This window comes from Drosophila melanogaster, chromosome 3R (genome assembly GCF_000001215.4).
Source record: "Drosophila melanogaster chromosome 3R".
NCBI lineage: Eukaryota > Metazoa > Arthropoda > Insecta > Diptera > Drosophilidae > Drosophila > Drosophila melanogaster.
Genome location: NT_033777.3, coordinates 11,014,892 through 11,029,027, shown reverse-complemented (window position 1 = coordinate 11,029,027; position 14,136 = coordinate 11,014,892). Strand labels below are relative to the sequence as shown.

The following is a 14,136-nucleotide window of genomic DNA, read 5'->3' as shown; positions in this document are numbered from 1 at the left end:
ACCTGCACACCCCTCTCGCCATTTTACTTTACTATTTTCCCTGTGTGTCTGTGTGTGTTTGGCTTAGTTTCGTATCCATTTCATTTCCATTTTTGTACTGCCGCAGTGAACTTTTATTGTTATGACACTTGGCTAAGAGCAAAGTGAGAGGGCAGAGGATCTGTAGGGGATTTCACGCTGAGCTGGGTAAACGTAAGTGACGATTGCCAACTAACCAACTAACTAACTGCGCTGCTGTCGCTTTCTGGCTTGTTAGCCAGTCATACAAATCCCGTCTCGTAACGGGAGCATTAGTTAGCTAAAGCAAAATCCCTTACATTACATAAAAAAAGGTATTAAAATAGTCTAAGCGAGCTTGTCTTTTAAATATGGCCTTCTTCAAACTAATAAAAGATTAAAAAAAAAATATCACGTTCCTTGAAGTACTGTCAGGGTATTGGTGGAATGATTTCAACCATTCGTTCGTTCGTTCTCAGTTGATTTGCATTCAACATAGACTTCTAAAGCTCATAGATTGGTCCTGTTCCTATCTCTCTGTCTTTCACTTTCTATAGCCTGGCTCTATCCCTGTATAATTAGCATTTTGTTCGATATTAGATAGAATGTAATGGAATCAGCACTCGAACCAAACCATTCCATTGTCTCTCGGGGAAATTATTATTTCATATAAACTTTTTATCTACCTACCCAGTTCCCTGGGCAAATGTCTTGTGGAAGTTCCTTTGTACTAAATATCCTTCGTTTGCCGCCCCTACACGAAAAACTTTTTGGTCGTCTTCGAGTATTTGTATTTGCTTATTGTTGTTTTCGGTAAAAGTTTTGGCTAAGTTGTTGGCTTTGCTGTTGCCGTTGTTTAGCTTGGCTCTTTGTTTGGTCATGTACTTCATTGTGAATGAATTCAATTAGCATTCATATTATTCATACACTTGATTCGTTTCTTGTTCGGCATTGAATAACATTTATTTGGCCACCATTGTTGTTGCCGTGGCTTGAGTTCCTTCTTTGTGGAACCACTAATAAACAAATGATTTTCCTTGTAAACTTGTACGAACTCCCAAAGTTCCTCCCCTACCGGAGGCTTGTCCTCATGCCAGCCACTTGACTCTATTGCCTTAAAATAATTGGCCAATAATTCAGTAAAAATGACCACTTAATTTCGGCTTCATAATAATTTACCCAGCTGAAGGAAGGCTCGTGTGTGTGGAAGAGGCACGCCAATGTCTTGGGAATTGCCGGAAGTTCGGCAGTTGTACGCTCAATTGCCTTGAGTGCAACATTTGAAGAATGTTTGAAGGTCAGTAAATAGAAAACCAATTCAATAGTATTATAATATAGAATTTATATATAACGCATAAAAACCGAAATGGCAATGGGTTATAATAGTAGCATTGAGTTATTATAAATCTAATCTAATTAAAATCGATTGTTTCATATAATATCTAGGGTTCTATTTTTTTCCGTGCATATGAAATTGTACGTCTGTCAAAATTTTGCACGAGTCCGAGCCAAAAATAATATATTTTTTATGGCACTAAGAGGTATATTTTGCCAAAAGTATACTTTACACTTTAGACCATACTGTTTTTGCCCTCTCTTACTCGTTTTTTGCATGTGTCTCAATCTTTTAGAAACCTTTTAGAAGAGCCCTTCATAAATATTGCAAGTCAAGTCAAGGAAAGTTGTTTGTTTGCTCACTTACATTATGCTTCCATACAACTTTATAAGCAGCCGGATTTGCATGCACTTTACACTCAAAGTAGACATCATCGCCTTCCTCGATATCCTCCGGATTCAGATTGGAGCCCAGGTCCAGCTGCAAGGTGGGAATGACTGCAAAGAAAGTGGGTAAGGCAGAAAACAAAACACTGGATGAGCATTGTATTCATTTGACTAAGGCAGAGATTGGGTTTGGGATTGGGATTTACTCGGCTGGGGAGAGTCCATGAAATGTAATTTGCTGGGTGTTTTTGGACAATCCTTCAACTCGGGGCCCAAGAAAGTGGCCTGAAGCGGGGTGGTGGTGGGTGAGGAAGGGGGTTAATCTGGGCTTATCTGTGATTAGTGTCGCTCCTTCCCAGCCTTCTATCTGTCTACGTATGTATCCTAGTTGTCCCTCGGCTTTTTGCCACCTTCCACTTGTTTATTATTATTTTGCACATTGTTTTTGGCAACTTTCCCTGGCAGCGTAGTTCTGGTCTTTACTTCGCTCTCTGTCTGCTTAGTGCTTCTGCCTTTTTCTTTTCTACTTTCTGGGGTGGCACGTTCTATAAGCAAGTTTCTTTAAGCCGATTTCGTCTTTTGCAAAGACTTGTTAATGAAAATGAAAAGTGCTTTAACACACACCATCCCAGAAATGAGACGAGAATGGGCGTGAACCGAATAAAAGGAGGGGGCTTTGGAGAAGGACTGGCAAAGACAATGCGAACAGGAAGAACGAGTCAAAGCAGTTTGCATAATTTAAAGACTTTTCCCACTGTCCCCCTTCTCCATTCCTCCCTCCACTCATTGTGTCTATCCTTTTCCCGCTCAACAAGTTCATTAGCGACGACTTTAAGCCGGCACAGAAAACTAAACTATAACGAAGGGACAAGGGAAATAAAGGATGTGCACTGAGCAAAAATCGTTGGTAATCTAAAAGCACAAGAAAGGAAACATTGTAATCTAAAGTCAAGGAAAACAAAATACTGTATTAAACAAAGTCTCATAAATATATCTTAAGATTTCTTATTAAATAAAAAAAAATATCTTAAATATGCCTCCTGAATACTAAGGTAAAAGTAAGAAACATCTTCGAAATCATTGGTTAAACCAGGATAATTTAAATCCGAGCTAATTTTCTTCAACTGCATAATGACAGTGAGATATTTTCCGAAGGAAGTTCCAAGTGGCTGGCAGGCCACACTGTTGCGGTTAGGATGGGCTTAAGTGGTAATAACTGGCACTGGCCAAGCTGGCCAACTACGTCGGGCTAATGCATTTTATGGTCCTCCATCTCGGTGACCCCCGGTCCGATCCATCGTGGAGCGAATGTCCCGAAAACGAGAGGAAAAACCAAAGCAAGCCCATCCCAGTCGTAACTGCAGCTTAACGTAACGACTTTTGAGTGCCAGTGCCACATTATGTTGCAGCTGCAGTTGAATTGGAAGGATTCCGTCTGTGTGCTCGCCATGGGTGTATGGGTGTTTGTACATGTGTGTGGGTGAGGCCTGTCATTGTCTATTGCACACAGTTGAACCAGTTCTCGTTAGCAGTCCTTAAATTGATTCTACTATCCTCTCAAGCCATATAAATTGCATTGGCCGAGAAGCTTATTTGTTTCGTTCTATTTCTAAATCCCCTTTGAGTGTAATTTAGTTATATCTGAAAGTTTTAAATAGACCATAGTTAGGACTTCTATTTTTTGTATACAAAATAAAAGTCACTGTAACTTGTAAGCAATTTTAAATTACATTTTGCATGATACGCTCTGCTCCATAAATAATTAAAAAAGGTATTTCAAAACAGACCATGAGTATTATGAAATAAAAATTTGCCTCGTCATTAAGTTTATTGCGGATATGACTTCAATTCTTTGTGGGCTTGTCTTTTCCCGTTGATTTAATTCGGTAATTTCGGTAGTCTAACCTGCGTTGATTGTGTGGAAAATAAGAGGTCCGCCTGTGTTGAGGGTCTCTGATTAAGATATTAGAGATAACTTTTTTATGGCCCGGCTAAATGTGATGTAATATAATGAGAAAATTATTGGCAGCGTCAACTTCAACCTGGGCCATCCCATCGCTGGTAGCAGCCGACATTGCATCAACTTTTCAATTTACCCCCGTCGCAGGAGGCAAACAAAGAACACGCTTAAAAAAGAAACAAAATCTTTTCGCGGCAGCGATGAAAGTCGGGCGGGAAATATGAAATCTCAGGAAGTGTCAGCAGAAGGAAAACGAAGGGGTCCAAAATATTTTAAGCACGCTATAAACATGTAAATGAGCATGGAAATTGAAATTGTTATCTAATTTTTTATATCAGCGCTCGCGCAGAAGCTGCGCCCGACTCCTTCGCACAAGGCACTACACTGAGAGAAAAGGACGTCTTTATGGCGCAAGGATATGTTATACTGTTATGCCCAAGCTTTAGAAGTGTCTTTCCCAAAGACTTCTTTCACATAACCATATGTACAATATTTTCTTTGAGTGCACTCTCCGCAGCAAGCCGGGAAACATCCCCTTCATCTTGGCAGCCAGCGAAAGGAGTAAAAGTTTCAATGACATTGGGGAACAACGAGGCGGTAAGCTTTTTAGATAATAGACGTGGCAACTGTTTGCCCAAGACGCTGTCGTCACAGCCCAGAAGATGAGGACCCCGGACCCCAAGACTATTGAAACATTAAGGTTTACCCCTTCCGCATGTGTGTGTGTGTGTGTGTGTGTGTGGGTTTGGCTTAAAGTGAGATTTTCCGGCTTGTCGTGTAGTGTGTGCATAACTTTCTCGGCCGGGCGGCGTTTTTAATATTTTGCCATAGAAATTTTATTAACAAAGTTTACCCCCAGCACATTGTTGACGCGGCCCATAAAACAAGCGTTTTGACATACGAGCCGAGTCGAACTGAAAGAGAACAAAAATTGAACGTATTATGTAAAGGCCGCCAATATTTGGAACAGAGTTCCGAAATCCCGACTACCGCCTGTTATGTCACTATGGCATTGGTATGCAAAACAGTATTGATTCCCCAAAGGACATGGGCGATAAGCGGTTGACATAGTTTATGGGATCGCACGAGAACCAGGACGCGGACCCATCGATGGTTTATGGGGCACTCATAAAATAGCGGCATATGGCAAATCGGGGGTGTTATTAAAGCGACAGGGGTGGGCTGTTCCTGGTACCCAGAAAGGTTTGGGGCAGCGAACCCTGACAATCGTTTGATTGATTCTAGGTCTAAAAGGGGGCGTAACATAGACTGTTACCCAATAACTCTGTCAACATAACAATTTTAGAACACAATAGCGTGATTAATTTAAGTGTTATTTAGTGACATTTATTCAGTGCACCTGCATTCTTTACTATAACTGCAATATTTTTTTTTTTAATTCTGTCGCTGTTTAATTCATTTAATGCGCCTCTTAATAAGTGTAATTTAAACGATTCATTATCGATTGGTTAATTTGTAAATAATGAATATAGTGTGCTTTGGTTAAAGGTATATGTATAGATATACTTACAGAACACATTCAACTTCATGGCCGTTTCTCGAATGCCATTTCGAACGAGTTCATTGGTTGCCCTGCAGGATAAAGCCTTGCCATGGTCCTCTCTTGTGGGTGTGATCGAGAGCACCGATGTGCTGACATTGCCATCCTCCGAAACCTGGTAGAATTTTGTATATTTAAAAACAGATTATTTAATATTTATAGACATACCTTCTGGCTATGGCCATGCAGCTCGAGATTGCCCATCCACCAGGTGATTTTGGCCGGTGGCCTCGATCCGATCGCCTGGCACTCGATCTCATACTTTCGATCCGCTGACATCGGCTGATTATTGAAGCTGATTTCCACCAACAGAGGGCGCACTGCAATGCAAACAGTTTGATTATGGACGCGCATTAATTTCAATCGTTAATTTATTTGCTTAAATGGAGGTTAAGGTTGGTTTTTACTCTCGCCACGCGTTCGATATTTTTCTGGTTTTGTTATTTTGTTTGGCGTGACAGCAGCATTTTGTTGATTTATTTAAATTGTGTGTGAAAAATCGAAATCGAAATGGAAATGACAGGCAATGCAATTAAAATTAATTGCAACAAATTATGATTGCCAGCAGCAGCAGTAACTGCAGCAATAACAAACTGGGAAATGCAACAATATCGTGCATAGGGCAGCAAATATTTCTGTTTTTGCAGAAAGGACTCATAATACCGAATAATAAATGTCAGACGGAAGGGGCAAAGGAACCGACTGGAAACAATTTGCAGCTTCAGCAATTTTTCGCCTATATTTTCAATATAATTAAATATTTAATTTTCGCAGAAAAACTACGAGAAAGGTTAATCATTGGAGGTAGCAATTATAATTGCGAAAATTCCCATTAATGGTACCTCCTTCCGGCTCCCTAAATTTATCGATATCCTTAAAAGATTCAATGGAAAAATTTAACTTCCGAATCGCGATGGTCGGCTATTTAATAAATAATTGACATATGTATTGGTAGATCACCAACAAACAATGCATTAAAGTTCGGCCAATAAATATTCATGCAATTACATTTATGTAATTTGAATATTTGTTAATATTCATGCTGACAGCAATTTGTTTACCCACAAAATTGAAAATTGCACAAACCAATAAACAATAACAAACATATTTTTTGCCGCCACGCAAATATGGTCACGTATAGCTTTGGAGTCTAGGTTCATTATCAGCATTACAAAATTTCCCATCGTTATCGATGCAGTTTTCTTTTTTTTTTTTGAAAATTATATATTACGCTATTTGTGTTTGAATTGGTAAATTGTTGTTATTTAACGATTTATTCTGTTGGAATAAATTAGAATTATTAGAAATTCAGGGAAGACTCGTTAAATTATTTGATATTACTTGCAGGAATGCAACCAACCGATTTAAGGGTATCATTTAAGAGATACCTTTAAAGACTCAATGGGAAAATGTCTTGCAATTTAACAAGTTAAGCCAACTATTCGTTCAACTTTTTCATTGTTTGTTACGTTTGCTGCGGTTGGCCGCGCATTTTATGCGTTAATTTAAAGGCGTGACATTTCAGTTCAGCCCAAATGCGATAATAAAAAAGGGAAAAACCAATAAGGGGCGCAGCGTACTGATGGCCAACTATCTACAATTTTATTTATTTCAATGCCATTTTAACCTGTTTTTTTCTTGCATTCATTACAATATTATTATTATTTTTTTTTTCATTGTTTTTATAGGCATTGAACAGGTTTCAGTGCGGTTGTTGGTGCAACGCTTTATTGTAATTAAATTAATTATGCACATTTGCATTGGAAAATCATTTAAATGTTTAATTAAACGCACTACACCAGCGAGCATAGAAAACCCGGCCCCGAGGACTGAATGGCCACCAATTATGCAAACAGATCCATTAAATTGGTAAAGGCTTGGAAAGCGAAATCCCCGAAGGACATTTAATCGATAAGAAAGGTGAGGTGAATTTTCCTGCTGGCCCGTTTACCATATATCGATTTGCAGTGCAGTTTCGTGAAACTTTTGATTGGGAAAGACGAACTCCAAGAAATCTGATCCCCAAATTGCAACTGAAATCGTGAAAGCTGTGGGAACATTTTAATTCAATTAAATATTGCATTTTGACTTCGACCAGCCCTTTTGGGGACTTAAATTGTGTGCTAATGAGGAACTCTAATAATTGTTTTTTGTGTGAGTGACTGAGTGTCGTGACGGGCGTAATCTAATTGTTAGTGGCCATAAAATTAACTAATTAAGGTCGTACTTATTATTCAACTGCCCCGTTACCCGGGCTCCTCTATTCTGTCATTACACGCAAAGCAAAATAAAAACAGCACAATTGTTGTAAGGGAAAAGTGGCAAATTCTGGTTAGAACCACAACGGCTCCCTTATTCATTTCAAGGTCATTTGTTAATCGTAGTACGAAAGTGTGGCCACATTAATTGGCCAAGTTAACGACATTCCAGCGCCTCATCTTCCACATTTCTTATTGGTGTGTTAACTTTTATGTCCTCACGAGTGCGACACATTCCCATGTTTTGCCCAGTATTTTGTCCCATCTCAGAGCAATAATATCAAATATGCGCACCACCAGCTGCTGTCTGTGGAACATTTTGGCATTATTTTTGGGGAACTGGTAGCCTAAGTAGGAATTGACGTCCAATTGCTTTGGCGTTTTGAGAGCCATGACAGACGCGCCAAAGTGCCATAAAATTCTATGGCCAATCTTTGGCTGTTTGCACAACGCCAAGGGTATGCTAGCCAAATATTATATGGCTTTTCAAGGAATCAGGGAGAGGTAGCTGGATATGTTGTACAAGTTTAAAGAAGATCAAGTACATTTCACTTAATTTGCTTTTGATTTAAAAGAGTAGTAAACTACAGAAGTGCTTTTGCACTACATTCATTCATAACAAGTATAGTAGTGTGTAAAGAAAGAATAACTTTTGGATAGTTTGTGTTCCATTGTATCTCCACTAATAAAGCTGACAGAATTTCCAAATACATTTTTGTCACATCGAATTTATTTGCCAACAGCTTTTGCGAACACAAATCTCTTAACCACTCACACTCGCACTCAGGCACTCAAAATTGGCAACAATTTAATTCAATTTAACAATTTGCGCTGGCGGAGCGTAGAAAAAGGGCATTTAAAAAATTGTCACAAAATAATAAATCCATTCGGGTCGTGCACAGTCCACTAACCTGAACGCTACTATTATAAAAAAGCACAAAAATCGAAAAGGAAAAAAAGAAACAAAATGCATATAGTTCGATATGATGTTGGCCGTACAATATGTGCCAGGTTAGAGGCCATAGAATGTAGGTGGGATAAGTTACGCACAGGAATTTCTGTTCTGTTAGCCGTTTTTCCTATGCGCTGTATATATTTTTTTTTTTGGAACATGGGTATCGCATGCAATGTTGCTGCTGTTGCCGTTTGCATTTTGTTATATTTGCATAAGCCATTTTATTATCTATTTTTTCCTGCTCAGCCTCAGCCTCTCTGGGTTTTGCCTTACTTGTGTTTTTTTTTTGGTGCTTTTGGGGTGTTTGGTTCGTTTTTATCTGCGCAGCTATTTGTTAAAACTTTTATCGCAATGCTTAAAACCGAACAACAAAAGCAAGAGCACACAATCTGGATCAGGAAAGAGTGAAATAAATACAATAAATAAATAAATTGTTTGGCAAAACGCTTTTAGCACCATATTTGGGTCGTTTTAAACCGCTTCAATGCTGAAACATTTTTCACTTTATTACAAACAGGAAAGTCAGAAGGCGCCTAATGAAACAGAAAGCTTACAAATGCTTGTTTCCAATATGGCCAAAAACGAGACACAAAAACCTGTATTGATTAGCTGCTTTTAATAGTGGACCATGGACATTGTACAATGTACATATATACTTTTTTTTTGTTAATATTTCATATCATAAAAGAGGCATTCTTATACTCACGGTATAGGTCGATCGTTATGTTGGTGGCCACATATTTCTTGTGGAAATTGCTGGCCTGGCAGGTGTAGACCGCATGCTGGTGGATTCTTGACAGGTTGCGTACCACCAGCTTGCTGTTGATGGCGCCATCGTATGTGTAATCGACAACGCTGTTCTGCAGCTGCCCATTCATCAGCCAAATGACTGTCGGCGGCGGAGAGCCTGGAAAAATAGCAAATATGTGGTTTAAATCTTCATTAAAAATGCTGTGGAATACGAATTTTCCACATTAACTTAAGATTGGCTTTAATTTTAACAGGGTAATGCTTAAATGCCATAATATACGTAGTTAATGATGATAAGTTTATTCTACCGAAATTCAATAAATCCCCTTTAGCTGGGCCCGAAATTATCCATCAGTTGGATTAAAGTGCCTGTTATAATCTATCCTTAGAACCTATAATTTAGTAAGCTGGTGGTGCTTGTTGACTAGCCACCACAGCGTTGCAATTGCTGCGGAGTTGGTGCCACTTAAATCAGCACACAGACGCACAACCACATTACTCATACGCAGCGTGGCGCACTTGGCCGCCTTTAACGACTTCAACTTAATCAAGCGCTGAAATTAGCTTTTGTGTGCGTATATGAGCGCACATTAATTTAATAGCCACGGGTGGTCGGTCACTGGTCACTCACTCAAAAGGAGAGCAAATAATACACTGTAAAAAAAAAAAATTAATCAAATGTGCAGCAAGACAGATTATCTAGATTACCAGCTGAGTTTTATTAACTGTTATTTTGAGAGTCAAGAAATGTAATTAATTTCGATTTATGTGTATGAGCTCTCCAAACTTTTCTTCCAGTGCCTGGCGTTGACACAAATAAATTCTGTGACAAGCATGTTGTGTATTTTTCTATTATTACTTAGTTATTACGCAAAATGCTTGATGAGTAGCCATAAAAAGCAATGCGACTGAACAAGTGCCATTAAATCCACCTGGAAATTCACTAAAACTAAGCCACGGATGGGCCGAAAACTGCACTTGATATGTTTGAAAAATGTGTCGCACATGCACATAAACATAGATTTCCCTACAAATATGTATGTATGCGTATATACGGAGAGGTAAACGCACATTACTTTGATTAATAACTGCCATTTGGTAGAGTTTTATGTTGTTTATGAAAATATTTCACATACTCGCAGAGGGCTTTCTCTGTGTTTGTGTGTATTTGTGCCGGAGTAGATTAGCGCATGTGTAGCAAGCCAGCTTAATGGTTGGCAGTGATTTATTGGCCTCTACTCGACCGGCAATACAATAGGAAAATATAACAAAAAACGGTTGGAGATCCAGAGAAATTCCAGTGAAAAGTGTGATTGAAGCTGCAATTGTTGCTCTTCTTCTGTGCACTTAAAGCCAGCATTTTCTTGTTCGTAAATTTTACTGACCCTTGCATTCACTTTAAGGCACCGACCAAGTTTGCTTTCAAGAATCGGGCGATGTCTCCTGTTTTTTAATGTCAACATAAGGTGCCACAACCCACACAAACACACACACGCACACTGCTGCAGCTGACTTGCATTTACTCTTCACACAAACACACCCAAAGTTTGCACTAGTTTTTTACTCTTTCTCCCTGCTATGCTTTCTTTTAACCTGCAGTCTGCAGACTCTGGACGGAGGCACGTTAGAATCTCCGAAAAGTAGCAATGATTTTTTTAACTCAAGCTTAAAAGAAAAAAGTAAACAATTAAGAAGTTAGGACTTATTGTAATAATATATAAACTATAGCAATTTAAATCATGGAAAAAGAAAAACGAATCAATATTATTATTGAATTCCGGTTAAATAAAAGGATAATGTATTTGAAACGCATCTCTGTATGACCTATCCCTCGGAAAGAGTACTTATGTCATAGTCCTTTAAAAAACCCGCTCGTCTCTTTTATCTCCTTTTGCTTTTTAGCCAAGTGCTTTGCCATTTTTAGAGCAGGCATCAAAAAACGGGTTTTTGTGCCACGCAGCAGAGGAGCAAAAGCAGCGGCAAGAGCGACATTAGCATTTCTTTGCCATGTCCACCTGGCGTGCACTTGCCCACCTCCCACTATCCACCGCCAACCACCCACCAGCTCCAGCCACGCCCACTTCCTAATGAGCAGCAGCATTCAAATGCGTGCCAGTTTTCAGCGTTTTCTTGTGACGAAGACTTTAAGCCGCCACCAGCCAGTCCGACTTACTTATGCACTTTTGCACACACGTTACCAGAACTCAAAAGAGTCCTTTTTTTTTGGTTTCACATTGTTTTGACTACTCCGCAGAAAAATGCACACGGGAAAAGAAAATGTGCCAAAAATTATAGCTTTTTGTGGGCTTCAACTATTCTGTAATATTGTGGTTTTGTTTAATTGGTCATTTGAACTTAGAAGTTTTTGATTTAGCTATTAAAGAATACATTAAATTAAACACATCCTGGGGATTTTTAGTAACATTTTGTTGCTCTTTGTGTAAAGTAACTACACATGAAAACTTAGGCAAGCAAACGTGTAGTTATGCAATGCTGAACTATTTGCTTGTTTAGTTTTGCATATCTTTGCATCTTGTGCATCTGTTTTGGCTTTGGATTTGTCTCGGGTGAAATAGATACACTGGTAAAAAAAAGAGGGCGAGTGGGTGGGACCACAAAGCCGAGCTCTTAAGAAATAGAAGAAAAAACATCACAAATTTAGAACTCGTGATGCTAACAAAAAGTAAAGTAAAAGGAAGAAACTCTGCCATGGCACATAAATATTTTTTATGTTGTTGTCTTTGGCACAATTTCTGTTTATTCAGTTCGCAATCCCCCTGACTCTCCGTCTCCCTCGTTCAGTTCTTTGTGTGCTCTTTGCCATTTGACCTTTTGTCCAGTGAGGAAGCTGTAAAATAAATTTAAGGCTTGCCGGTTATAAGGAATCTCATTCTTTAAAGAACATCTCGAAATGGCCACTATCAATTGTCATTTTTACTTTGATTATGAACTTATTCGTTGGATTTTCATCGGTCGCAGTATTAAAGCTTTTTACCGGAAAAAAAAACGATCCAAGAAATAATTGATACCTTCAAGGTTTTATACCACTTAGGGCACCTTTTCGAAAAACCCATAAATGAAAAATAAATGAAGTTGAAATTATGCAAACTTTTGTGGCAGACAATATACTATTTCAGCTCTATCGCTCCCCCTTCCCCCCCCCCCCCCCCCCGCGACTCCTTAAGTATTTTTCGCCCATTTTGCTGGTCCTATTTTCGCCTTAGTAAATAACTTGTGTTGTTGCACGGCCCCGTATTGTTGCTCAGAAATGTGCCACAACAGCGGGGCAGCAACGTCGGTGGGTCGTAATAGTAATAATAACAACACGAGAAAACTGAAGAGAGAAATTTTTATAAAAATGCACACAATTTTGTACTCGGCAACCTGCCTAGAACAACAACAACAACAACAGCAAGCACAACAACAATATGGCCAACGCTCACTTTGGCCAAAACGGAAAACGCCTGCACTTCCGTTTGACACACACCGAAAAAAAAGAGAAAAGGAAAAGAGGGTAAAAAGCCATTTTTAGCACACTTTAGCAATGCTAGGAGTTCTGAGAGGTATATGCGAACTTCAGATGAATACGTTTATTGGCCAGATTGGGATATAGTTCTATGGATTTTAAAGAAGAAGTTCATAAGGTCTTGTTCAAATCGAAGGGTTTCGTTCTAGGTATCATCTTTATGTGAAGCAATTTAGATATTTCTTTCCTTATTGAACAGTAGATATTTTATTTTATTAAATAGTTGTTTAATTTACACACTTAGCAGGGTAACTGAAATGCTTAACCACGATGTCACCCATACGTTTAGTTAATGTTGTTTCCCGCGAGTTGCACTATATGCTCTGAAGAGTTTCGGGCTAAAAGATGTGGGGCTGCGGGGTATTGGAGTCGGAGGGGTCGAAACCGCCGTGTGTAAAATTCATGACGTGCAGAAGAAGGCAACGCTGAATATTATGCATTAGTGGCCACATAAAGCCAGGGCTTTCGCCCACTTTTCGCCCCGTTGGCCTCCAATGCCGTCGCACAATGGCTGCCCCTCGGTTCCAATGTATATATTCTTTATGATTTTTGCGGGGCGAAGTGAGCTGGTGCGGCAGATTGGTAATTTTTACTACCCACACAGACTGTGCTGGTTTATAACTTCATTTCGCTCCCCGTTGCTCCGCTTCTCGTTTTTTGGGGCTGGCGTGTCGCGCTCATTTGCAATTGTGGCCCTCCTCCTAGGCTGCAATAAAATTTACTGCTCCTTTGTCGATTTCGCACACTCTTAAGCCCAAACCGGCTGGCTTTCCCCATACCATCCCGTACTACCAAACCCCAAAAACCCCGAAACACCAAGTATTTCCATTCCGGGCCGCTCCTTCCTCATCGCCTGCCGCTTTTGACTTACTTCTGCTGATTGCACTTGTTTAAGTGGCAACTTTTTCAGCACTTTATGCTCCCGCTACCTTCTACCGGCTGGCTTTTTGTTTTGGCCACAGAATTGCAATTTCTGCAATGGACATTGCATGTTGAATGCCAAAGACCTGACCGCACTAGACCCAGAATCGAAAAGAGCCAAGAATGGAAACGGATTTGGTGCCGGACCGAGCATAATGTCAGCATTTGCCTACAATTTATTTCCGCCCGCTGTTTAAGATTTCAGTAGCATTTTCAAATTCACACCATTACCAAGTCATTCGAACATAATTGGGATGTTCAGCGGTTGAGGGAAAACGTGTCCGTTTAAAGGATAATGGCTATCGAGTCCACACGGAGAAACTAAATTCGTGTGTGGACTTCAGCTAATAGATTCGTACAAATAAAATTTTCAGTTTCTGGTATATGGTACACCGATTGAATCTGTTTAAAACATAGGTTACTTAAACTCACATACCAAGAAATATTATTTACATTTATAATGTAATTTTATTAGTATTTGATGTG

The 14,136-nt window shown here is 39.4% G+C and overlaps 1 protein-coding gene across 2 annotated transcripts in view; it reads right to left on the bottom strand.

The window, feature by feature from the left end:
* Positions 1-14,136, bottom strand: part of side-VI (sidestep VI) — a 77,795-nt gene that overhangs the window by 21,148 nt on the left and 42,511 nt on the right. For both annotated transcript variants that reach the window (NM_001043240.3, NM_001170115.2), the window contains exons 7-10: positions 9,160-9,360; positions 5,409-5,560; positions 5,211-5,355; positions 1,700-1,830 (exon numbers count right to left, since the gene is read on the bottom strand). In NM_001043240.3, the coding sequence (NP_001036705.1) occupies positions 1,700-1,830; positions 5,211-5,355; positions 5,409-5,560; positions 9,160-9,360 (629 nt within the window). The remainder of the gene's footprint in view (positions 1-1,699; positions 1,831-5,210; positions 5,356-5,408; positions 5,561-9,159; positions 9,361-14,136) is intronic.